This window comes from Myotis lucifugus, unplaced genomic scaffold (assembly GCF_000147115.1).
Source record: "Myotis lucifugus unplaced genomic scaffold, Myoluc2.0 scaffold_682, whole genome shotgun sequence".
Taxonomy (NCBI): domain Eukaryota; kingdom Metazoa; phylum Chordata; class Mammalia; order Chiroptera; family Vespertilionidae; genus Myotis; species Myotis lucifugus.
This window is the reverse complement of record NW_005871730.1, coordinates 91,958-118,649: the sequence shown is the minus strand read 5'-3', so window position 1 is coordinate 118,649 and position 26,692 is coordinate 91,958. Positions and strand designations below refer to the sequence as shown.

General features: G+C 46.4%; 1 protein-coding gene across 5 annotated transcripts; it reads left to right on the top strand.

Moving 5' to 3' along the window:
* Positions 1-25: 25 nt before the first annotated feature.
* On the top strand, positions 26-26,296 carry RRP1B (ribosomal RNA processing 1B). 5 transcript variants are annotated; one of them, XM_014447581.2, is made up of 16 exons: positions 26-249; positions 8,219-8,301; positions 9,988-10,045; positions 11,254-11,339; positions 11,705-11,766; positions 12,123-12,252; positions 13,373-13,437; positions 13,919-14,100; positions 15,724-15,818; positions 16,729-16,826; positions 18,839-18,858; positions 19,591-19,719; positions 20,283-21,028; positions 23,739-23,888; positions 25,125-25,188; positions 26,033-26,296. In XM_014447581.2, exons 1-16 carry the CDS (start codon positions 132-134, stop codon positions 26,224-26,226), a joined length of 2,280 nt encoding a protein of 759 aa, XP_014303067.1. In that variant the 5' UTR covers positions 26-131; the 3' UTR covers positions 26,227-26,296. The 5 variants fall into 5 exon arrangements, with proteins under 5 accessions (XP_014303067.1, XP_023602230.1, XP_023602229.1 ...); XM_023746461.1 differs by lacking the exon at positions 11,254-11,339 and having other exon boundaries at positions 150-249; positions 19,588-19,719; XM_023746463.1 differs by lacking the exon at positions 8,219-8,301 and having other exon boundaries at positions 167-249; positions 19,588-19,719.
* The last annotated feature ends 396 nt before the right edge of the window (positions 26,297-26,692 follow it).

Below are 26,692 nucleotides of genomic sequence, written 5' to 3'. Positions count from 1 at the left end.
GCCGCCGCCGCCGCCGCGTTCTGCGCAGTTGCGGCCGGAGCGGCGCGGCGGCGGTCGCTTGGCAGCGGCGGAAGGCTAAGGGGTGGCGGGTTGTGGCCGGGGATGCTCCGGCGGGTTGGAGGGCCCCCGCCATGCAGCCTGCCGAGATCCAGTTCGCCCAGCGGCTGGCGTCCCACGAGAAGGGCATCCGGGACCGGGCGGTGAAGAAGCTGCGCCAGTACATCAGCGTGAAGACGCAGCGGGAGACAGGTGGGCGCCCAGCGGTCAGCCGCGCCACATGGCGGCAGGACGGGCCGCGCTCCGCCCCGACTTCGGCCGCGTGCTCCTGTGTGTGTGTGTGTGTGTGCGCCCCGGGGGTCTAGTCTCGTTTCACATTTAGGGGAGAGAGGCGGCCGGGGGTTAGGGAGTCTGATGGAAGTCCCGGCGAGTGAGGACACTGAGAGTAGACCCCGTCTGTCCGACACCGAGCCGATGCCTTACGTACCAGGCTCAGCCTGATCCATCCTGCTGGGCGCCTCACGGAATCGTGCCATCATCAGACCCGTGCTTTCAGGAGCTGGGGTGACGGGGGAGAAGACAGCCCTGTCCTAGAGGAACTTGTGCTCGTAAAGCCGGGGCGGGGAGGTCAGGAGGAGGGAGCTTTCGTAGTGTAAGTAACGGAAATGGAGATCGTAGGCGGTGGTCCAGGGAGGCCGCTCTGGGGCGAGGTTGCACGGAGCCAAGCAGAGGCGGGAGGAAGAGCGGAGCAGGCCCAAGAAATGCTGGGGAGACCAGGAAGTCAGGGCGGGTGAGGCCGGGTCACTTTGGGGGTTGGAGTTGGATTGTAACCGCAGCGGGTGCTGTTGAAGGATTTCGTTTACGCGATGCAATATGTGTCCTGTAGATCCTTATGCTCCCTGAGGTGTGAACTGCCATACGAAGGGAGGCTTTCTATTGCACTGAGATAAAGTTGACTTTATTTACTAGTCCACTGAGAGTCTACTTGAAACAGTAAGTGTTACCTCCCCCTATACTGACATTGTCAGTTTATTTACTTAGAAAAGGACACCCAGGAAAAAGGAAATATGATATTATGGGAAGTCTGCTAGAAAGAGGAATGAAGACCAAAATTCTCGATTTCAATTGTGTTGGGATCTCCCTTGACAGACTTAACTTACTCTCCTGGTTTTAGGTATCCCAGATATATTGAAGGCTCTTCAATCTAAACGTCTAGCCCTAACCGGTTTGGCTCAGTGGATAGAGCATTGGCCTGGGGACTCTAGGGTCCCAGGTTCAATTCCATTCAAGGGCATGTACCTTGGTTGCGGGCACATCCCCAGTAGGAGGTGTGCAGGAGGCAGCAGATCGATGTTTCTCTCTCATCGATGTTTCTCTCTCATCGATGTTTCTAAGTCTCTATCCCTCTCCATTGCTCTATGTAAAAAATCGATAAAATATATATTTTTTAAAAAATCTAAATGTCTAGCCAAGTCCTTCACTACTTTCAGCTCAGCTGTGCCCCACTAACTGGGCCTCTCCACCTGGATGTCCCACAGGCACCTCGGACTCAGAATGCCTGAAAGGGACTCATTTTCTTCCCCCAAAAAACTGTTCTCTTCTGCTGCCCATCTGCCACCTGTTCTTAGTTTGTTCCCACCATCCACTCAGACTCGAGCTGGATTCATGGTATTGTCCTGGACTTCCCTCTTCCTCACCCTCTCCAACCCCCACCCCCCCATCCAGTATCCTTCAGTCATACCTGTTTCATCTCCTGAATTAGTCTTTTCTGGCCCATATCTTCTTTATCTCATCTGGGCTTCTGTACTGGCTTATTTCCTAACTGATTTCCTTGACTCCTCTTGTGCCCCCCTTGAACCCATCCTCCATAAACCAGCTCAGAGTCATCTTCCTAAAACAGCTCTGATCTCCTCACCACCTTCCTGGAATTCCAGGCCTGCAAATCACCTCTCCTCCCCTTTTCTTTCCGCCTAATCCCCTACATGGCTGCCTCCTGCGCTAACAGCAAACCATTCCTGGGTGCTGGTGTACCTGTCCTATGTCTCACCTCTCCGCCTTTGCTTCTCTTGTGCACGCCGAAAAGATTCCCACTCTTGATCCACTCCCGGTATTCAGTGTCACTCTTCTTATCATCTCACCCCCTCTCTAGGATTCTGAAATACCCAGTTTGTCTCTATTGTAGTACTTGGCTACATTGCTTCCTAATTATCTGTTAATGTGTCGCTCCTACCTCAAAACACTGTAAGCGTCCATCTGTTTTCTTAGCTGGAGTGGGAGCACATCCAGGCGTACAAGGGCCTGGTTGTATACAAGAACAGAAGAAAGGCCAGATGCAGTGCATATGGGCTGAGACAGCCAGAAAGAACCTGTTCCTCAAACCCCTTTGGTGAGCAGGTTCAGGATCTGAGATGCTGAGGCAGGGGCATGAGGCCAGTGGTTTTACACCAACCAGTGCCCCAGGGTGTTGTCTGGTTAGCACCCATCAGACCTAGAGTTACTTGTCTGGTACCTCTTGTTCATCGCTGTATCCACGTTGCAAGAGAATAGTGGCCCTTCAGAAAACTAACTGCAGAGTGAATGTCATAGAGGAGGTGATGGGACAGAATAAGCAAGGTCTCTGCCACAGCTGTGCGCCATCAAAATAGAAACACAAGTTTGGAAATAACTGGGCCTGACATTTGAATCTCATTGACAGGCTGAAATTTTTTTGTGTCTTGTCTTGGGCATAGTAAAAAAAAAAATCTGATATTTTACTTTTTTTTAAATACAAATATTTTTTGAATTCTCAGATATGTTTAATATATTTTTATTTATTTCAGAGGGGAAGGGAGAGGTAGAGAGAGATAGAAACATCAATGATAAGAGAGAATCATTGATTGGCTGCCTCCTGCACGCCCCACACTGGGAATTGAGCCCACAACCCGGACATATGCCCTGACCCAGAATCGAACCATGACCTCCTGGTTCATAGATTGATGCTCAGCCACTGAGCCATGCCAGCCAGGCACATAGCTTTGTGATTTTAAAAACAAATTAGAAGTCTCTGTACCGCTTAAAGCAACTAAATGTTGCCCGAGTGCTCTATCAGTTCTTCAACTTTAATTTGCATTCTTTTTTTATTTTTATTTTTGTGGCACAAAAGATAGTACATGTTACAGTTGGTGGGTGTTAGATTTGTGGCAGTACTGGGTGAAATAAGTGTTTTTTTCATACTTATAATGTTGGGGGTGGGGGTCTCTCAACCCAATATGGTACTGATTAGGAGCAATGCCTGTTCTGACAGGTGTGGGTTCGAGTATAACACTTCACCCCCACCTGAAACGGCTTCTGTGCTCACTCGTGGTGAGAGAGGCTGTTGGATTTTCTCATTTCAAAGCTTGGTATTTCCTACATCCACCTCTCATTTTCACTTCCCCTCAGTTGATTGGAACGAACTAAGCCTATATTGTCAGAAACTTAGTTGTATTAAGTTTAAGAGACTCAACCCTGGGAAGAAAACGCAGGTCAAGAAGCAGTTGTGGAAGGAACTGCTTTGAATATGCACTTCACCTTCAGAGTTTTGAAAGAAATTAAATAATGAATATTTCTCTGTTTTGCTTTAAATGCTTCAAACATTGGTACCTTGCTTTTATCAGCTAAATTCTTGGGTGAAAACAAGTGGTCTTTATACTTATATTGAAAATAGATATTTTAAACAGGAGAAGAGCTTCAACAGCCTGTGGATAGAGAATGTGAGACAATCATAATACCCACAAATTGAACAGTGCTTTGCTCTTACAAAATGCTTCTGGTACTTGCTCTTAATTTTGGCCTGAATCATAAACATTACATATATTATAGGCAAGGAAACAGGCATTAGCAACAGTTCTGTAACATTGCTGGTAGTAAATAGCAAGCTGAGACCTGGCCAAGGGTTTGTTTCCACTGTACTTTGTTTCTTCACCTAGGATGAAACAGTCAAAATTCGCTTTCTTGCCGAAACCGGTTTGGCTCAGTGGATAGAGCGTCGGCCTGCGGACTCAAGGGTCCCAGGTTCGATTCCGGTCAAGGGCATGTACCTGGGTTGCCGGCACATCCCCAGTGGGAGATGTGCAGGAGGCAACTGATCGATGTTTCTCTCTCATCGATGTTTCTAACTCTCTATCTCTCTCCCTTCCTCTCTGTAAAAATTCAATAAAATATATTTTTTTAAAAAAATTCGCTTTCTTGTCCAGCTCCCTTTCCTGCCCACTGTCTAGGATCTGCTAATCACAGTTACTTGGTCGAAATCTGTTTTCAATTACAGAAGCATCTAGCATATCATCTTTTACCTTCACCCATTACAGGTATGGGTTGTCCACTGAGACAGATTATCACTTAAAGAGTTAGACATTTTGTTGCACTTGAAGAACCGTCTGGAGATATACACTGTGCTATTTTTAAATGAAAGGGGCCAGAATACAGAATATGTAGAACACGTGATGCTATTTAGGTCACACACAACTGCATTTCTGTATCACATGTAAGTAAATGCATAGGAAAGATACGTATCAGCAGATAACAATAATCCCCTGGGAGGAGACTGGGGTTTGGGTCACAGTGATCAAAGCACTTTTGATTGTATAACTTGATATAGTATATGAAATTTTTGCCATGAAAATGTGTTCTTATTGGCTAGGACTCTCTCAATTGCAATTGGAGAAAACATCCAAGCCACCCTAGTTTTAAGGGCAAACTGAAACACAGCTTCATGCAGAGCTCAACTAAAGACACCAGAACCCAGTTTTTCTCTGTGCAAATTCTGCCTACCCCCAGATTGGTTTCCCTCTCAGACAGACTCCCCAACATGTGTCAAGCTGGCAGAGCGCAGGTCCAAACTGTCTACTGGGAGAGAACTGGAGATTTTCTTAAAGCCTGAGCGAGGGCATCTCTATCTGTGGGGGGTCCATTCTTGAACAAGCCCTGTGGCCAAGGGAATTCATGCTGATTTGGCTGGAGTAAGCTCAACGCACTGATTTGCCTCCATATGGATAAGTCCAACCCAGACCACTGCCTCCTTCACAGGCCCTGCCTTAATAGTAAACAGCCCTGGAAGGGGAAAGGGTGTAAGTGCTCAGCAAAAATGCTCAGTACCAAGCCTCATGCAGAAATCAGTGTCATTTAAGTCCTGTTCGTCAGTGTTTATGCATTTCTGATTGCATTATGAAGAGTTTTCTAAACAAAAAGAAAGAACAAGAGCCCCCAATAACACTTTGGTAATATCCTGTAGCTTGGTGTTTGTTTGTTTGTTTTCTTTTTATTAAGGAATAGTTCAGGCATTTATCAGTACCTGGCCAGTTTGATCTGCCCACTTCCTCCTTCCCCACTAAATCCTTAAGCAATTCCCAGACTTCTCATTTCATTTCCAGATACTCAGTATGTATCTCTAAAAGATAGGGACTCTTTGTAACATAACCACAGTACCATTATCACACCCTTCTAAAAAAACTAATATGAAATCAAGCTGCTGAGTTCTTCCCATCAGTTCATAAGAATTTTTATGACATCATATTTCAAACAAGACCCACCCATTGCATTTGGTTGATATGTCTGCTAAGACTTAAATTCTAACAGTTTTTATCCATTTTGTTTTTCTTTACAATTTATTTTGTTGGAGGAACTGGGTCATTTGTCCTGAGGATTTCCCACATTTAGGGTTTTGCTGTCTCCGTCCCATGGTCTCATTTGGCATGTTTCTCTGCCTGTGCATTTCTTGCAAACCGGCATTAATAGTTAGACCTGATGAGGTGTAGGTTAGTGTGCAGGAGGAAGAAACTCCTTTCAGTGTTCTTCCCGCTGGTCTAATAGTGAAGTCTACGTGAGACAGGTAAGAAAGTAACCAAATTTTATTACATGTGTACATATGGGAACCCCATATATCAGAGAGTCAGACCCCACATACAGGAGAGGGACAGAGACAAAGTTAAAATGAGGGATATGTGACCTGAGCTAAGGATGCGGTAAGGCACCTGGGGCTACAGAGGGGAGGAGGGACATTGCAGGATGACCAGAGCAGATGTCCAGTAATTAGTAGCTGCCCTGCCCTATAGATAGGTCAAAAAAGCAACTTCTGGTGAAACTCTGATTATGGGCAAGGCCCCTAATTTAAATTCCCTAAGGGAGAGAGAAGCGTTGCCCTTGAGCCTGCGGGGTCTCGGTTGCCTTCAGCTTTGACAATCCACATACCACAGAGGCAGGTCTTTGGTGACTCATTCTGAACTACCATAGCAGCTTTTTTGTTATTTAGCAGGTGGTGCTGTGTTCTTGTTGCATCACATCTGGCATCGAATGAATAGTTGCTGATGTTTGCAATTTGCAAGTAGAGATGGACCAGTGGGTTTGTGTTTGTGTGTTGTTGTTCTGATTTATCCATTTTAAAGTTGCTCAGTAATTTTTAATCTAATGTTTTAGCAGCCATTGGTAATCTTTGCCCACATCCACTCGTTCATTAGTTTTAACATGGATGAATGTAAGCACGGGTCCCTATCACAAAGTTACTACAATCAGGACTGCAGTTGCCTCAGTTCTGTGGAATTTGTCAGTCACACAATCATGTTGTATTCTCTATAGGCAGATCCCCAGAAGTGGCTTGTTTATAACAAGAGGAGAGGAAAACCAATTGGCTGGTGATTGCCCAACCTCAAAGGAAATGCACTTCCATAAACTAATTTTACTATGGTTTCTGGTATAATTTAAGTGAGAACATAAGGAATCAAAATAGACCATAATAAAATTGTTGGTATAAGAGAAGTCTTTAGTAACTTGGAAATCAATACCCATAAAGGTATAAAGCCCACTTTGTATGGACTGATTAAACTTCAGTCCATCAAAAGAGTGTTTGTCACTTTGTAATTATCTTTTGGAATATTGAGGTCACATTGATTCCAAATATACACTTGTTTACATTTACCTGGTTGATCTTAGTTTGCTCCTCCAAAAGACTTCCTAGTACCTCCTAGTGCAGTGGTTCTCAACCTTGGCTGCACATTAGAATCACCTGGGAATCTTTAAAATCCTGATTTCTGGGCCTCATCCTCCGGAAATTCTGTTTCTTTGTTACTAATGTTGTGGCCCCACCTCATAACAAAGAAAGAATTTCCGGAGGATGAGGCCCAGAAATCAGGATTTTAAAAAGATTCCCAGGTGATTCTAATGTGCAGCCAAGGTTGAGAACCACTGTCCTAGTGGAACATTAGTAAAGACCATTTGTAAGATGCATAAAAGATTTGAGGGTTTGGTTTATTCTCCACAGGCTTGGAAACTCCTAATTTTCCTAATTTTATAATTCCTTATGTCACTCAGCAATTATTCCATGGACCAGACAGTGATGGCGAACCCATGACACGCGTGTCAGAGGTGACACACGAACTAATTTTTTTGGTTGATTTTTCTTTGTTAAATGGCATTTAAATATATAAAATAAATATCAAAAATATAAATCTTTGTTTTACTCTGGTTGCAAATATCAAAAAATTTCTATATGTGACACGGCACCAGAATTAAGGGTTTTTCAAAATGCTAACACGCCGAGCTCAAAAGGTTCGCCATCACTGGCCCAGCAGATAGAAGACTGTGTGTCTTGTGGTTTGGTCATAGGTGGTACAGGCGGAGGTAGAGGACTTACATAATGAGAACAAGGCTAACCACAGTGCCACTTAAAAACAAGACTAAAATTGCCCAGTAAATGAAAACCGTAACTGGGAGGGGATTATGTCAGGGTACAGCAAGTGTGGTCTTAAAAGGATCATCTTAGCAAAAATATCCCTAAGCTTTGCCAGTGTCCCGGGGGCCAGTTGTGTGGGACTTGAGCAAATCCTTGCATCTCTTGTAGGATTTGCATTTTTACTTTGCAAGAGGAATGAAAATGATGGAGTGCAGGGGAGATGCTAGTTTCAGCAGAGGGGCATTGAGGGGAGCTCATTTTATAAATAAGCACCCCATTAGTTAATTTTTTGTTGTGATTCCTCACATTACTCAGGCAATAAGGACACACGATCACTCCCACCCTGCCCCATAGCTGATAAAACTGCCAACTTTAAATGTGCTTGTTTTATAACAGTGAGGAAATATGTGCTTCAATTAGAAAAGCCCTTTGCAGATGAAATGTATGTGGTTATTCTCACTGCTCATGTGGCAGTTCTGAACTTGAGGAAAAGAAATGCAAGGACTCTGAAATACGATTTTGTGTTGTTTTGCCCTCTAGGAGGTTTCAGTCAAGAAGAACTTCTAAAAATATGGAAAGGACTCTTCTATTGCATGTGGGTGCAGGACGAACCCCTTCTGCAGGTAACATGAACTTCCCTTTGTCACATTACTGGATCTTTGGCCTAGAGCCGTGGTTGGCAAACTGCGGCTCTTTGGCCCCTTGAGTGTGGCTCTTCCACAAAATACCACGTGCGGGCGTGCACGTGCAGTGCGATTGAAACTTTGTGACCCATGCGCAGAAGTCGGTATTTTGTGGAAGAGCCACGCTCAAGGGGCCAAAGAGCCGCATGTGGCTCGAGAGCCGCAGTTTGCCGACCACTGGCCTAGAGGGATAAGAGAGACTTGTTGTATCAGTCCCCTAATGTGCCAAACAAACTGAGAAGCATTGCTTAAGGATTCCCTGGCACCTCTTGTCATATGGAAAAGGATGCACTGTCCAAGCGTTGAGGTTAATTACCTTTTCAGATAATAAAGAATTCACATAAATTAAAGGTTTGTCATTTCTCTGCCGGTTTCATAGTCCCATGGTAGGGTTTACCTTAAAGTTTTGTTTGTTTTCTCTTATTTGTGGTAAAAAATGTCATGGCACTAGTCTAAGAACCTGTGAGCAGCCCTGGCCCCATGCCGACCTCTGCCACAGTTTTAAGTGGTGCAGAGGACGGGGCAGCCGCCTCCAGGGTCAGGGTCTTCGTAGAGCCACTCGCGGCCCCTTCTGATGCCCACACTTACAGTCGGCGGAGACTTGTCACAGGTGTGTGTGTGCATGGGGACGCGTCTGCCGGGCACAGTGGGCACCCACCACAGCTGCCTAAAGAGTTCGGTTGTGATGTGTAAAGCAAAGTGAAGAGTAAGCCTTGAAATGCCCTTCAAAACCCTCTAACATCATGGGTGGATTTTACTTGTCTAGGTTTTTAAGGCACAACTCTGCCTTTTCCTCCAAGCCATGTAGTAACTCACTCTGATTATTGCTTTTACTAACCTGGACATATTTTGAGTAGGATAGCAAGGCAAAATATTTTTAAATTACATTCAAAAGTAACAGCTAGCAGCTTTAGTGGAGGAAGGAAATGGAATAAGAAATTCGCTTTCGGGAAATTCATTAGAAATGGGTGAGGGACACCTGAGGCCGGGGGAAGTGCAGATAATATTTATGAGAATCTATCTTTTACGTAACTCATAAAAATTCTTTTGTTGACAGTCCCCTTAGACCCAAACCACCAAATTCTCTACAAGCAAGCTTGCTGCCTCTGAGTAGGACTTGTGTTTCCAAAGGCACTTTTGCAAAGGTCAGAGCCTAAGGTGCTATTCTCCACCCTGCCGCTGCCGCCTGTCTGAGCCAGCCAGGGAGAGGGGATTCTAATTCCACTCACTGAGTTTCCTAGAGTGAGAGACCTGGGGCGTCTGTGTTTCCATTACTGGGGGATTAGGATAGACATCTCAATTTAAGTTTTAATGTATCTTTTAAGCCAGGAATTGACAGCTAACTTATTTCTTCTGTAGGTCATTTGAACAGATAACTAGAGATACCTTTTTAAGCAGACAGCTTAAACAAATCTCAGAGGCATATGAAATTGGCACAGTAGTCCATTGAAATTGGAGATTTTGCATAGATACCCACATGCACACTTCTTAGTGGAAGTGACATTGAAAACAGAGGTACAGATTCTCACTCACCCACCTACCCAAGCAGATATGGGCCGTGGTGCTGTCATCTCACAATGTTGCCACATAATAACCCCAGTGTTTCTCCCCAACCCGCCTTTGCAGGAGGAGCTAGCGAACACGATTTCCCAGCTCATCCATGCTGTTAACAACTCCGAGGCTCGTAAGTCCTGATGTTTTCATGCCTCTCAAAACGTCCTTGCTTTTCCCATTTGGTAACTTGCCTATGCTATCTAATCCATATTGTTCCTTCTCCTTCCTTCCAAGCTTCCGTTTCCCGGTGGTCTAATTTAATGTGAACCTGGGGTATCAGTGTGTAGATGTCAGGCGACAAACTCCTCCCATGGGAAGAAACTATGATAAACTTAGATACTGACTCTGAAAGAGGGTGAAGGAGTACCTTGTAGAATATCATATTGGATATCTCAAAGATTTCAAAAAAAAAATACCTTAAATAATCCTCCAGAATCTCCAAATTCTGAGTTACTTTAACACTCCTAGAAGCTATCCGTGCATATGTCAGTGTGTGCAGTACCCTCTGGATGTCAGGTTTATCCCCAAAACTAGAGCCATTAAGGTTGTCACTGGTAATAAACTGTAAAGTAACCCCCCTTTACCAAAAAGGATAAACAGGGGAGAGACATTACTTCTGGGACACTCAGGCTCTGATTACTTCCAGGGGACAAATGAGACTGCAGAATGATTTTTTCCTGCTCACCCTTCCTGTGAACAAAGCCATCCAATAGCCTTCATAGCCCTCAGAGGTTGTCTGAACTTGAGCAGAGCCCCAACTGACATGTAATGAACAAAATTCTACACATGGAATATGGTATAGGTCTTCATATATCAAGAAAGATTTGTGCAAAAAGAAGTGAATAAAAAAATTTTTTTGACAAAATGCTAGTTTTGTGGCTCAGAAGAGAAAAATAGAATGTTTTGTTATAGCTCATCCAGCTGACACTGAGCATGAAACAGAAAGCTGAGTTTCTACAAGAGTCATTCAAGTGTCCATCAAAATTACTGGCTTTGGATTCTTAGGTGTAGGTGGGTTGAAAAGACCAGTAGACGTGGCTCAGAAAATCTTTTGATTTAGAAACTTGGCTTTTAGGAGATAAAGAAAAATGCTCCAGAGAGCATTCTAGTTAAGCATTAAGATATTACCAGGTTTCCTGTTACTATAATGTGCTTTTGCTTAAATGTAAAAGAAATTATTAAGCATATTTAATGATTGACCAAATTTTCTAGCAGCCCAAGAATTCTTGAGAAAAGTAAAACATGAATAATCCTAGTTTGTTTCTTTTCATTACTTTTGTGCTTTATGGTAATGTGTTAACCTGAAACCACACATTCAGAGCCTTCTGTTCACTGCAGAGCACCTGTTCATTCAGACCTTTTGGCAAACCATTAACCGAGAGTGGAAAGGGATCGACAGGCTGCGCCTGGACAAGTACTACATGGTGAGATCAGCAGGCCTTCATCCCAGTTACTGCAAAGGCTCATGAGAGGGAGGGAACATTCAGCATCTTAAAAACAGTGGGAAGGTTTGATTGTGAAGCAGAGTTAGTTCTAGCCTTGCTGAGATGACAGGCGATGTGAACATGAGACAGCCTTTGAACCTGTACTCAGAGACCTCTCTCTTGTCCCTTTCAGATGTTAGGGACCAGTTTGGGGACCTTTAGTTAGCATTTTATGATCTAAAGTTAAACGTGATTATTGTGGATATTTTCTCATTTGGGGATCCAGGCTACACCCGTGTCATTGCCTCATTCTACAAAGCTGATCAATCCTCCTTCCTTTTGTAACACAAGTTGTCTGTCTTTAGCTGATCCGTCTGGTCCTGAGGGAGTCCTTTGAAGTCCTGAAGCAGAATGGCTGGGAGGAAAGGTTGGTAAACTATTGGGGTTAGCATTTGGTGGCCTGAAAACTTTTAAGGTAATAGTTTGTTTTTCAAGCCTTTCAGTTAATCACCAAGTATGAATTGCCACATCTGTGCTATGAGAGGCAAAACCCCCTTTCGCATAAAGAACTTAAAACCCAGCGGAGGAATATGAAAGAGTTGAGTACATAAGACAGTCAGCTTTTTATACTGATTTCTGTAGTTACTTTTTTCCTTGTAAAACTTTCTCAGTCTCGCATGGCTTGTGGTGCAGTGTAGCATGAGACTAAATGTTACATATGGGGGGGGGGGGGGGGCGGTTGCACACTATAGTTAATAGACCCATATGTGTTGTTTTCTTCAGCCAAATCAAGCTTTTCCTCGATGTCTTGATGAAGGAAGTCCTGCACCCTGAGAGTCAGTCTCCAAATGGGGTGAAATTCCACTTCATTGATATTTATCTGGACGAACTATCCAAAGTCGGAGGGAAAGAGGTAAGAAACAATCCGACGTCTGCCAGTGATGTGATGAGACCACAGCTAACCTGAACAGGGCTTTGCTCTTCAGATCCTCCTGTGAGCTGGAATGCAATGCTGTTGGTGGCCCTCTGCGCTGCCAGTGACAGAACGTGAATCAGTTCAACCTGGCTTTTGACACATTCCTTCCCCATCTAAGAATGTGTCCTAAGCAACTAATGAGACATGTGGGCATGATGCATGCACTAAGGATGTGCATGGAATCTAACTTAGGAAACGTTGGAAAGCACCTACATGGTCCAATAAAGAATTTGAGAACATGAGGAAATGCTCAGAATACTGAGTTTTTAAAAAGCAGTAGGAAAGAAAGGCAGTAGACCAAGCTGTGCAAAGGGGTCGGACTTGTGTGAGTGTGCATTCATCCAGGAATAGGCAAAGGACTAGAGGGGAAACATTCTTTAGCGTGTCAGTGACTATCTGAATTAAAAATTGTGAGCAATTTTTACTTTTTCTTTCACAAGTGTTCTGAAGTGGACAAGTATTTTTTTTAAATTAAAGAAAGTAGCCGAAACCGGTTTGGCTCAGTGGATAGAGCGTCGGTCTGCGGACTCAAGGGTCCCGGGTTCGATTCCGGTCAAGGGCATATACCTGGGTTGCGGGCACATCCCCAGTGGGGGGTGTGCAGGAGGCAGCTGATCGATGTTTCTCTCTCATCGATGTTTCTAACTCTCTATCTCTCTCCCTTCCTCTCTGTAAAAAAAATCAATAAAATATTTTAAAAATAAAAAATAAATTAAAGAAAGTATAAATGTTGTATTAAAAAAATACTCCCTCATCTCATTCTCTGACCGTCCATACAGAGCTGCTCCACAGAGGAGGGAGTGTGGAGCGGCGCTGGAGGGTCACTGTGCTAAGATGCCCAAGCGGCTGGAGGGCAGCTGTGGCTTTGGCCTGGCTCTGGGCACCTGGGTGATTCATGCACAGTGCGTTTGGCATTGTGAGATAAGTGTCGCTCAGTCTGATTCAATCTGTGTGAAAAAAACAAGTGATACCTTTTTCAAGGACTTGTCAGAAAGGAGAAAAGGCTCTTTTTTCCCTTATTTTTATTTTTTTTTCCTATTTGATTTCTAAATTACAGCTTTTAGCAGATCAGAATCTCAAGTTTATTGATCCATTCTGCAAAATTGCTGCCAAGACTAAGGAGTAAGTGATTCACATGTTTGTTCTTGTTGCTTCAATTAGTGTTTAATTGGGGGAGGTGGGTTGTTTTGTGTTGTTTAGCATGATACAAGGTACCTGGGATGGTTGTCCAAAGCTAATAACAGCCAAATGCTTAATTCCCATTGGCAAGACGTTTGAAGCTTTGAGTCATAATTCGGCTTTGCTGTTTGATCCCAGTCATTCCAAGAATCACACACTCCCCCACCCAGAGTTCAGCAGTTGATGGTCCCACTGCTTCTGGCACAGAGCCCTGGACTGGCTCCTTACGGCCACCACTGCTTAGCACAGAAGTGTAGTTAGGAATACGTGTGCTTGCTGAGCAGCTGGGTGGTCACAGCGGGTCCTGGGTAGGCTGGGATGGGAGGTGCAGTGACCCCTACTTCTCATCCCTCTGTTCTGTTCAGAGAGTGAGTTCCAGACCATTGGTTTTAATCACATCCTCTTTGCTGTGCTTCCCCCTCAGCCATACACTGGTGCAGACTATAGCTAGGGGTGTTTTTGAAGTCATTGTAGATCAGTCTCCTTTTGTACCTGAAGAGACGGTGGAAGAACAGAAAACTACAGTGGGTGACAGCAACCTCCCTGAAGAAGAGAGAGCTGAAAATGAGGTGACATGGAGAAAAACATTCAGTAAAAAGAAGACAGGTAAGAGAGTGTCCGTAAGCATTCTTTAATACACTTGTTGGGATCTCAATGACTACAGCCTAGAATTTATCAAAGATGGCTTTGGCTTGAACACCTGAGAAAGGAAGCAGACGCATATTCCCAACCCCTGTTTTGTTCAGGGGTCCTCTGGGGAAGACCCAGTGCCACCCACCCGATTCTTATCTCCCAGGATGGCGGGACATTCCCCAAGGGTTTATCATTGTTGGTGTTGCATTGGGTTTTGTTTGTTTTTGTTGTTTTGGCTTTTCAGTTGTATTTCAGCATCCTAATGTGGACTGGGATCTATAGAGGGTCCTCGACAGGAGGCCTGAAGTGCATGTGCGTTGTGAGTGCACACTTGTTTCTGTAGCCTTCGGATCTCGGAGTTCCTTCAGGGTTCTTTTTCTTGGGAGTTTAAATGCCCACTGTGGGCTGACGCTGTTCTCACCACTGTTTTATATCCGTGCAGTCATGTAGAGAATATGCATTAAAGTTGTGGCCCATCAGAACTCGGTGGTGCACGGCTGTAGTGCATGGTGAGGGCATCCCTGAAGCCATTTTGAAATGCAGAGTTTTCTAAACCAGTGACCAGACGAAATTTAATCATGTTTTTGAAAGCAGGACATAAAACTATGTGGGAGGAGCCTGATTCGTTTTACATTTACATGTGCCTTACATTATCAGGGAGGATATATATCAAAATGTTAATATTAGTAGCCCCATGTGGCAGAATTGTAAGTGACTTCTGTTTTATACTTTTGTCTGATTTTCTACATTTATCATGTATTATTTTTTTAACAAAAAACAAGGAAAAGAAGAAACATTTTAGTTTTAAATTCCACATAGGTGGTGGGTTAATTTAAAAGCCTGAATAAATTCTATGTGGCCATGGCAGCTGCCTCTGGGTCCCCCTGCTCCCCACGTTTCTATCTAAACTAGAGACGTCTCTCTCCAGGAGCACCAGCACCTGCTCTGTCTTCTCTGGCTGTGCCCTGAGGTCACACCACTAATGAGCTCCTAGGAATCCAGAAACAGTTCAAGTTTGAAAAGTGGAGTTTTCATTAGCAATTTTTATCTGCTTTCTCATTGGCTTTAGTGCTTTTTGAATTATTAAATATTAAAATTTGCATTTATATATTAACTTGTGCCTCCTATGAAGTTAGTATACTACTATACAGATTTTTTTTTACTACAGCCCAAACCTGTCTGAAATTAGGGACAGACAGGCTCCTGAATCCACACTCCTTCCACAGCCAGAGAGTCATCCACACTCCTTCCACAGCCAGAGAGTCACATGGTGTCTGAACCCCTGACCAGCAGCTTCCCGTCCCCTGCGCTGTCTGGAGGGGGCGACCATGTGTGCTGAACAGTATTGAAGGCCAGGGAGGCTTGTCTGTAATCGATTTAAGAGACAGAATTAATGATTGCTCCTGGGTATTTTTTCATGTCCGGGGGCTGAAAACCCAAAACATCTTTGGGAAATTATACTAGTAAATGTATTGCAGGGTTTTTCTCTTTAAGGAAATTTTCTTTTTCAGTAAGAGACACCTAATTAGACAGTGGCTCCTTCGGGAGTAGTCATTGCTGTGTAATTGAAGAATTTTGTCTTTGGCTGTGTTTTAGCACTGGGCAAATATCACTCCAGAAAGGAAGGAATCAGTGATGAAGGTGAGACAGACGGTGGTGGAAGCATGGAAGACACTGGGCCACTTCTCCAGGTTGGTGGCAGTTGTTGCTTTTTTTAGAAGATAGATTTACTGTGGAATGGCCTGGCTAATTGGGAATTAGGGTCAGAGCTAATTAAACTCTAAAGCCTAATGTGTGAAGTCCTTTCCATCCCTTCAGTCACTAATGTCACCTTCCTTATAATGAGCTTATTGCAGACAAATCCAAATATGATGGAATTTTGCTAAGATATATTCCATACAGCAAAGTCAGCTCAGCGATACTTCTTATTTTTATTTTTGGTTAATCCTCACCCAAGAATATTTTTCCATTGATTTTTAGAGAGAGTGAAATGGAAGGGGAGAGACAGAGAGGTACATGGTACATGCCCTTGACTGGACTCCAATCTGGGACCCTTCAGTCTGCAAGTCAACACTCTAGCCACTGAGCCAAACTGGTTAGAGCTTAGTAATACTTTTTAAATAAAGGTTACTATGTTACCAAGTGCAAATTGGACATCTTTGTAAATTACATTACAAAGAAGCACACCCAAGTGAATTGTATGTGGTATATTTTACCACAGAGATCTTGCTTAAGTCTTTGGTTGCCCAGTCTCAGCACGTGCTTGTTCTGACGGCCCCTGTGAGTGCTTCCAGAGTCCCAGCTGGGGGTGCTCTGACCCTAGGACAGTGACGGCGAACGTTTTGAGCTCGGCGTGTCAGCATTTTGAAAAACCCTAACTTAACTCTGGTGCCGTGTCACATATAGAAATTTTTTGATATTTGCAACCATAGTAAAACAAAGACTTATATTTTTTATATTTATTTTATATATTTAAATGCCATTTAACAAAGAAAAATCAACCAAAAAAATGAGTTTGTGTGTCATAGGTTCGCCACCACTGCCCTAGGAGGTGCATTTCCAGGTTACTGCAGGTTTATGTTCTTTTTTCTTCTCACGTAGTTTGACTATAAGGCTGTTGCGGACAGACTCCTGGAAATAACCAACAGGAAAAACATCCCTCCCTTCAACAGGAAACGTCTCTGCAAGCTAATCAAGAAGTAAGTGATTGCTTGGGAAGGTGTCCCTTGATTCTCATTCATGTTCAAGTCCAGCCCTTCCATTTATCTCATGGTATAGGACATGCTGTTACCATGCTTACATTTTTTATTTTTAGCATATATATGCACTTATAAACTGCAATGTTTAATGATGACAGTCACCTGCCTACCACTCCACCCCACCTCCATGTCCCATTCTGCAAATGCAGCCACACTCAGCTGTTTCATAATGATGTAAAAAGAAGTCTGCCCTGACTTGTTAGAGCGTTGGCTCATGCACTGAAGGTTTCAATTCCCTGTCAAGGGCATGTTCCTGGGTTGCAGGTTTGATCCTGGCGTGACTGGGGCTGTGTGCTGGAGACAACCAATCCATGTGTGTCTCTCTCATATCTATCTTTCTCTAGCTCACTCTCCCTCTCTCCCTCCCTCTCCCCCTTCCTTCCACTCTCTCTAAAAAAAATCAATGGGGAAAATACCCTGGGTGTGTATTAAAAAATAATTATAAAAATAAATCTATTGCCCTGCGGTTTGGCTCAGTGGATAGAGCGTCGGCCTGCGGACTCAAGGGTCCCAGGTTCGATTCCGGTCAAGGGCATGTACCTTGGTTGCGGGCACATCCCCAGTAGGGGGTGTGCAGGAGGCAGCTGATCAATGTTTCTCTCTCATCGATGTTTCTAACTCTCTATCCCTCTCCCTTCCTCTCTGTAAAAAATCAATAAAATATATTTTAAAAATAAATAAATAAATAAATCTATTGATAATATCTAAAATTAGGTTGAGAAATTGCAATGTGAGCCCTAACCAGTTTGGCTCAGTGGATAGAGCGTCGGCCTGTGGACTCAAGGGTCCCAGGTTCGATTCTGGTCAAGGGCATGTACCTTGGTTGCGGGCACATCCCCAGTAGGGGGTGTGCAGGAGGCAGCTGATCAATGTTTCTCTCTCATCGATGTTTCTAACTCTCTATCCCTCTCCCTTCCTCTCTGTAAAAAATCAATAAAATATATTTTAAAAATAAATAAATAAATAAATCTATTGATAATATCTAAAATTAGGTTGAGAAATTGCAATGTGAGCCCTAACCAGTTTGGCTCAGTGGATAGAGCGTCGGCCTGTGGACTCAAGGGTCCCAGGTTCGATTCCGGTCGGGGGCGTGTGCCTTGGTTGCGGGCACATCCCCAGTGGGGAGTGTGCAGGAGGCAGCTGATCGATGTTTCTCTCTCATCGATGTTTCTAACTCTAACCCCCTCCCTTCCTCTCTGTAAAAAATCAATAAAATATGTTTAAAAATTTTTAAAAGAAATTGCAATGTGAGTGTACTGCTGAGGTGTTACCTGTTGGTGCGATACTGAGCTGGGTAAGAGTGTAGCTTTTTACCCCTTCCCCCACCCCTGATGTGGTTATGCTGTAATCGTCGTTGATATGGTTATGACTGTACCAGTATTCACTGCAGAGCCCTGTGTCCTATTATGATTGATGATATACAATATCTGAGTTTGATCACACTCCATGTAAACAGGCACTGTTCTGAGCACTTAAATTACTTCATGTTATGTGGTAAAGCCTCATAAGCTGCCTTCTGTAATTCCCTCCTCTGACACATGGTTGACTCGGGCACAGGGAAGTCTCCGCCGGCCCAAGGTTGTAGCTGCCAGGCACAGAGCTAGATTCAGACCTCCTGCCACTCCCCCACTCTGCCCACTTCCTTTGTATTCTAATGCACCAAATCTTATAGACTAAGCCCTACTCATTTCTCCACGTGGTAAACGGGGGAGCTGAGTAGAGGCAGAGAATCTAAGCTGTGTCAGCCTTTGGAGACTAAGAAACAAAGTTAACTGAGGGTGACCTTGTCCTTCATTTTTGGCCTTCGCATCACACTGCCTTTTCCCCCTCCCCTTCTAGAGGAAAAAGAATGTGAATTCTAAATATCACGTGTTTCTTAAAGTTTGTGCATATGTTTATAGAAGACAGAAAGAGGGGATTTCTTTATGAACTTTTGTTGTTTTCCTTTTCAGATTCCAAGATCTCTCTGAAGGTGAGGAAGGCAGAGCATTAGAACTGATGTTCTTACCTAAATGTGGACCTCACTGAGCACATTTAGGCCAAATAGTAAAAAAGCAAGATTGAAAGCATAAGAAAGAGTAGTAGCCTTTATCTTTGAAAGATCGTCAGTTACACCACTTGCTACTCAGCTGAGAGAAGCCCGAAGAACCACCGTGTGGGGCTTTTTCTTTTTTTATCTCACCACCCACTCTCCCATCCCAGGAACCACGCTGAGCCAGACACGAGGCTGTATCTGTGGGGAGAGGGGGGCATTTGAACAAGAAGGGTTTTTATTGGTCCATGTAGTTTTCAGTTTGACCTTTTTTAAGAACAGTCGATTTCTCAGGGTCCCTTTTGTGACTGTAAGATCCGCTGTCCCCTGGGGGAACTGCTGTCTATAAACATGGTGACATCTGAGCAAATCAATGGCTCACTGCCCCCATCCCTTGGGCCCTGAGGTGCTTAGAACTAGGGTGCCCAGACCTGGTTGGCATATCTGGAGATGATGTCGCCCAAGATTTACAGTCCCTTGCCTTGAGTGAGAAAGCCACAAAGTTGAGAGCCTAAAGTCCCTGTGTTAGCAGCTTTGAGGTTTGGATGGAGAAGTAGTGAGGAACAGTGACCAGGAGGCAAATGAGGTGGGGAGGAGGCATGCTCTCAGGCCCCTGGGGACAGCTGTGAGGGCCTCAGAAAACTGACTACGTGTGACTTTGGTGTCCAGCAGGCAGTATGTCTCAACTCGGTTTTGCTGAGGACATTTCTGCTGATGAAGATGACCAAACCCTCAGTCAAGGAAGGCATAAGAAAAAAGGAAATAAGCTTTTAGAGAAAACCGACATGGACAAAGGTGAAGGTGAGGCATAAGGCTTGGGGCCAGCAAGGCCTGAGAAGGAGGGGTGGGCTGCCCTCAGCGACCTTGGGCCCCTCTGCGGTCCTGAGAACCTCTGAGCCACTGTCTTGATAAATTGTTACAGAGCAAACGCTTTTGCTCTTATGGCTGAAAAGTAAAGATTGTTTCTGAGTATTTGATTTTTCTGGGACACCCGCATTCCCACTTCCGGTAGCATCTGAGAAGGAGATACACACTGCCCTGTGACTCGTTTGTCTTATTACCACCTGGATCTGTGGCTTTACCTTTGGCCTGAAAATTAGTAGAAATCTGAATATATTTCAGCTCCATTTATATTGAAAAGGCATTAGCAAGGTTTCTAATCACAGCTGGGAAAGGGAGGAAATGGGACAAAGCAGAGAGCTCAGGGAGCTCACATGCTGTGCGCTGAGGATCAGAGCCTTTCTGGCTGTAAGACAGCCCCACAGGCGTTCTGTCAGCCACTCACTCTGCCCCAGAACCCCCTGCGAGACCTGCTGTCTGCTTGGCATGGGGGCACCTGCTTATTGGTTTATGTGTCTTTCTAGGAAACAGGTTCTTTCTTGCTGAGGAAGAGGAGAGTAAAGCTGGTGTTCACAAGAGGAAAAGGAAAAAGAAGAAGAACCACCTTCAACCTGAACACTTAGGGTCAGGGGTCAAAGCCATTCCCCCAGAACAGAATGGGGACCCAGAACAGAACGGGGACCATGAGCCAGAGGCAGGTCCAGGAAAAGCCCAGAAGCTGGGTGGGATTGCGCTAGGGGCAGGGGTTTTGCCCAGCCCCCAGGGGCAGAGCAGCTCGGAGCACCCCCTCGTGCATCCTCCCACGCACAGCAGGAGGAAACGACCAAGGAAGAGGAGCCCGCGGTGCCAGTTGCTGGTCGCCGAGTCCACAGTGTCACCTCTGGAGGACTTGTGTCAAGGTGGCCCCGACAGTGGTTATGCTGTGGTGCCTGTCCCCCAGGCTTCCCCAGTCAGTGGAGCCCCAGCCCTGAAGAGGAAGCGGAAACTCAGGGCTCCCCTGGCCAACGGCAGCCCGCCCACGCTGGCCTGGCCCCCGCCCCAGGAGGAAGGCCCTGCGGCCAGCCCAGCAGACGGAGGGGATTGCCCAGCCACACTGCCCCCAGGTGGGAGACTGAAGAAAAAGAAGGGGGAGCCCAGCCGTCTTGACCTCTACAACCCGTCCACTCAAAAAACTGCCATCTTCAAAAAGAGGAAGAAAATGAGAGAGATGCTGAACTTGGTTGAACACAGCAGAGGACTGGAATCCGAACTGAAGCTCGTCCAGGCTCTGGTAAGACAACTGGGTTCCAGGCAGGGTGGCCACGGCTTCCTGCTGAAAGAAAGATCAGGGGCCCTGCCTCGGGCTTCCATTTGCGGTGGAGGGAGGAGGGGGAGACAGGTCAGGCCTCCGAACTAAGCAGCTGTCATGGTTCATAGTTCCCTTTACCAGCAGTAAAGAAACGTGACCGGTTTCCATGTCTGAGACAGTCGCCACCCTCCTCCTCCCCCACTCATTCCACCCCCTCCCCTGCCCCCACCACACTGCTCACTCTGAGGGGCTGCAGAAGGGCCACATCAAGCTGGGAGAATGGTCCGAGGCCCAGGCAGACAGGCCGCCCTTCAGTGTAAACAGGCAGACAAGTTCCTCCATCAAATGCTGGCCTTATTTTTCTTTCAACTCAGGACCAATCCCGTGCCCATGCTTTCTTTGTAATGGAAAGACTATCTTTCCACTTGGCTCTCTAGACCCATATATGAATGGAAACCGGGCTCTGGTTCCACTGTTCACACCCTCACTCCGACATACCGTGCATTCAGCGGTCGGCAAACGTAACTTCATTGGCGCACAGCCACGCCTGATCGTGCACACTCCCCGCTGCTTTCACTCCTCAGCTGCAGAGAGGAGTCGTTGTGGCAGACACCTTGTGGCCCTCAAAGCCAAAAACATTTACCCCCGGCCCTTCACAAACAGGCTTGCTGATCCCTGTTCAGTACTTGTGTTTGCACTCGCTACTGGGCAGCAGTGTGAATGTTAGGGGAGTTTCTGGTCAGTAAGAAGCCTTAGCTGGGGAAAGCAGAACATTCACCTGGACTTCGCTCTAATCCTAGACCTTCCCCTGACGAGCTGTGTCACCTTCCCTTCACTCTGCAGCCTCCTCCCTGCACTCACTATTCATTTGATGCTCTTTCTTCACTAAGAATATCAGAAAATTACTTCTTCGCATCATTTTCACGGGCCTGCACCCTCTCTTCGAGAGGATTAGAACTGTTGCTAAATAAACCACAGGGTTATTAGGGGTTTTCCTCCAAAAAGGGCAATGTGTCTCTACATCTCTGCCAGCAGGAGTGGGAAGGCGCATGGGAGAGGACTCCTGGGTCTGCCCCTCATGGGTGCTCAGGGAAGGCAGACAGCTTCCAAGCCAGGACCAAGGACTTGCCAAAACCACCCGTGTGACATTGGCCACATTGGGTTTCCCAGACCCCTGCAGTCCCAGAACTAGTGTCCAGTCTTTGCTGTGGGTGGTGGGCAGCTGTAAAGCACCCAGTGAATGTTCTTCATCTGCCTTAAGTGGACCTACAGTAAGCTAAGGTTCGTTTATGGAAGAAGAAAAATACGTTTTATAAATCTAGTGTTGCCTGAATGCACTGTGTTACAAAGTCTCCAGTGTGTGCAGTAATGCCCTGGCCTCCACATCACCACCGTTCCCTCACTGACTGGCCCAGAGCACCTTCCAGGCCGGCTAGCTCCGTTCATGGACAGGGCCCTCTGTACAGAGCCCTGTATCGTTTACACTGTACCTTTTCTGTGTTTAGATACACAAGTGCTTACCTCTGCTACAGTTGCCTGTAGTATTTAGTGTAGTTACATGCTGCACAGGCTTGTAGCCCAGGAGCAAAGGCTACGCCGCAGAAAGACAGAAATCTTCGAAACATGAGCCTTGAGTTTGAAGAAAAATAAAAATAGTTCTTGTTGCTGAAAAGATAGGAAACTTCTGTATAAGTTTTTCTCTCTCCTGGGCCGCGACCAGCACGGCTAGAGAGCGGACAAGTCCTGAGTAGGGGCGGCGGGGGATTGAGAAAAGGAAAGAGACAGACACAGAGATAGTAGGGAAAGCTGGGACCAGGTGGGACGCTGCCCTCTGATGGAGGGACAGTAACCCAGAGCTGGTGCAGCGAGTTTATTATATACAGCATGATTCCAGGAAGTTTTACTAGAGTTTAAGACAAAGGAAATTATGTGAAATCATGGTTAAGGATCAAGCTGCAATTCTTCATTCTTGTGGCTTCTTTGTAATTGTCACTCCTGTCTGAGCCCAGATAATTGCATCTGTTCCTGGCACCTGGCTAAACTTAGATAATGAAACCCACCCCCTGGCGTCTGAGCTAAAGGTCAGGCCAACAACATACCTGCCTCTGGCACGGTATGTTTCTAGGACGTGGCTCTGCCAACACCACTGGACTCAGCCAACAGTCAGCTCATGCGCCTTCCCAGGCGCGCTCTACACTTCCGGGCCCGGCCAGTGTGGCTTAGTTGGTTGAGCATCAACCCATGTACCAAAAGGTCACTTGTTCGATTCCCGGTCAGGGAACATGCCCAGGTTGCAGGCTTGATCACTGGTAGGGGGTGTGTGGGAGGCAACTGATTTATGTTTCTCTTGGTGTTTCCATCTATCCCTCTCCCTTCCTCTCTCTCTAAAAAATCATTTAAAAAAACTTTTTTTTGAAAAGGTGGGAAACCTCTGGCCCTACCATGGTGAAGTGGCAATTCTGTTCATGAAGTGTGTGTTCTGCTGAGCCAGAAAAGGTGTTTGCAAGTCTGGTTCCGGAAATGGTGGGGGTTGGGGCATCGGAACTGGTAAATAGGTCTCATTGAGATCCCCTTCAACCTGTGGCCTCGCTCCCCATGGTGTCTGCACCCGTCCTACTTTCACTTCCTGTGTGTAGGTGTGGCGCAGGTGGCCCTGGGCGTGACCTCCCCTCTCTTCTCATCCCTCACACAGGGGAGCAGTGGAGCTTTCAGCCCTTTGAAGAAGAAGAAGCTGAGGACGGAGAATGACTTTGTGAAGTTTGACACCCCCTTCTTACCAAAGCCCCTGTTCTTCAGAAAAGCTAAAAGCAGCACCGCCACCCCTGTGGCCCCTGCTATGCAAGTAAGCGCACGGTGACCAAACCAGAGGGGCTGTGCTCAGCAGACGCTTGGCCTCTGCTCCTGTCCACGGTGCACAGGCTCCTGTTCCAGGAGCCCAGGTCTGCTGTGCGGGCTGTGCTGGGACTTCTGGGGCCGACCCTCGGGATTGATCAGAGGTGCCTCCTCTTAGAACTCATGGGAATAGGGGAGATCTAGAGAGACCAGTAGTGAAGGGGGCCCCCGAGGGCCCTGGATTTACAGATCAGATGGAGGAAGACCAGAGGGGCCTGCCAAGGACACTGGCAGGTGCTCAGACTAGAAGAAGGAACGAGTGCTGTCCCCAGTCGGGTGAGGTGAGCACTGTCCTGGGAAACCAGGTGGGAGGCCATGAAGGATGGGTCGCCTCTGCCAAGATGCAGACCAGTGTCTGCGGGAGGCTCATCTGGGGTTGCGTCCAGGATATGGAGGTCTTGGTGGAGCTGTGGAGACAGGGGCCTGGGCTGGCCCTGCTGGGGAGACCCACAGTAGGTGGACTTTTTGAGAAAGCAGTAGGTGCTGTATAAATAGCCTCCAGCCGGCAGAGGGACCACTGCCTATGTGAGTGTTTATGCCTAAGACACTTTCAGGATATTTGTAAATGACTCTGGGCTTATAGAAGCCAGGTTCCTCTGATGAAATGATAATGTTAAAGCAAAACGGTCTGAGGTAGAACTGGGGATTCACACAAAAATACGGGGTTCTAGGAAGAAATTTGAGAAAATGCTCCAAATCAGTTTGGAGTTCTGTGCACAAAAGGCCGGGGATGTGGGTACATTGCTCACCAGAGTTCAGTCCCATTGTAGATACAATCTAAGCAATTTTGCTTCCAAGTTAAGGCTTAAATTCTAGGATGCAGTGAGTGGGAACTCCTTATAATTTTTCAGTGTTGAACTTTTTCTATAACTTGGAGGTTTCAGACATGGTAATTTTGCTCTGCTTTCTTCCCCGGAAGGCAGAGGTGGAGTCGGCAGTGAGGCAGTTTACTGCAGAGGGGTGCTGGCACTGCCCACCTCCCAGGTCTATGAAGTGTGCCTGCCAAAGTGCTTCATGCAAGCCAGACCTGGGGCGTGTGCAGCGTGGTCCTGATGAGGCCACGGAGGCGGACACAGGCCCTGGGGCCTCCAGGCTGAGCGCTCCCGTGAGTGCTCAGGGACGCAGACACACAGGGCGCCTCAGCTCCTTGTGCTCCTCTCACTCCCATTATGCTTTTCTTCTGCAGCTCAACAAAGCACCGTCCAGCTCCAAGAAGGTCACCTTCGGGTTGAACAGAAACATGACTGCGGGTGAGTGTGGGGTTTGCTTGCAGTCACCGTCTGCTCCTGGGGAGGAGGGCCCTGACCCCTCCCGAGGCAGAGTTGGTCCCCATCTCCCCAGCGGGGCGGCCAGGGGAGGTGGGGGTTGGGGGTCAGGTTTTCTGGGGTCTCTGGAAGGAGCTGACCTGGTAGGAGGTGATGTGGATGGGTGGATGGCCTACCTGCCTAGAATATGTTAGTCGTCTTGGCCTGAGATTTAATCGTCTGTAAGCTGTAGCCGCCTCTACCTAAATTCAGAACCACCCTACCCAAGAGGCGGGGAAAAGTGGGACATCTCGTCTTTCAGCTTTTGACATGGGTGTGATTCATTTGTGTTGGTTTTTTCCCAAAGGAAACCAATGTTTTTTAAAGTATATGAGTGTAAAACCTGACTCTCTTTAGGCACAAGTATCTATGCGCGTGCGCATCTGTATGTATGTACGTACAAATGCACGCACACGCGCACAGGGGAGCAGCTATCAGGAGAGCCCTGGGCAGCCCCGTCTCCCTCCATCTCTCCAGGTTGAGTCTGTGGATGGGGAGGTAGTGTGGGAGGAATAAATGCCAGAAAGAGGGCTCCTCCTGGGGCTCTTTATTGAACCCAAGTATCACAAGGGGGCCCTCAGGGCATTTTCATTTGGGGAGTAAATTCATTCTTGCTGGTGACTTTCATTTCCTCAGAAAGCCCTGGGGGCCAGTTCTCTGCGGGGCTGCCCTGCACTGAGCGCCCTGGCTCCATCAGGGCCTCCTGGGCAGCACGGAGGCAGGACACGGGGTGGGTTGGCAGGACAGAGAAATCATACCCATTAACGTGTGGCTCACTTTCATTCGGCAGAATTCAAGAAGACAGACAAGAGCATCTTAGTCAGCCCCACAGGCCCCTCCCGAGTGGCCTTCAACCCTGAGCAGAGGCCCCTCCACGGAGTGCTGAAGACCCCCACCAGCTCCCCTGCCAGCACCCCCCCGGGGACCAAGAAGCCGCTGACTGCCACCCCAAAGAGAAGGCCAACAGCTATGGACTTCTTCTAATAGTAGCAGAGTCCCTTTGTAAAAACTGCTTTTGTACAGAATACTCTATAAATTATAACTTTTAAAAGGTGTGGTGTTTTTTATTGCTTTATAAATTGTATATAGAGGGTCAGAGTGTGAGCCATGACGCTGCTGTGGGCATCTTGGTTGAAGTTTCACTACAAACACGGTTTGTGCTGGCGCTCACCAGGATTTCCACACTCGTGGAACCTTGGTGACTCCCCTAGCGTGGGAGCCGAGAGCATGTGACCTTCACCACTGATAGATGATGCTGGCAAGTGACAGCCTGGGGTTAGACTCCATTGGCTGTCCGCCTGTGCACAGCTTGGGTACTCGTGTCTGCCTGCTTGGCTGATTTCTGGTGGTTTTTCACGTAAGTCTCCATTTAAAAAGCACCTAGGCTTTGCTCCCAGGCTCTGTGGGTAGTGGGCAGTTTTTGATCGGATGACTCTTTGAATCCGAAATA

What these genes read in the sequence shown, in the direction of transcription:
- RRP1B (XM_014447581.2), top strand. Translation starts at nt 132, where the DNA reads ATGCAGCCTGCCGAGATCCAGTTCGCCCAGCGGCTGGCGTCCCACGAG. An exon ending in CCAAAGTCGGAGGGAAAGAG is followed by an intron (nt 12,253 to 13,372) that starts GTAAGAAACAAT and finishes TCTAAATTACAG; the next exon opens with CTTTTAGCAGATCAGAATCT. An exon ending in ATTGCTGCCAAGACTAAGGA is followed by an intron (nt 13,438 to 13,918) that starts GTAAGTGATTCA and finishes CTTCCCCCTCAG; the next exon opens with CCATACACTGGTGCAGACTA.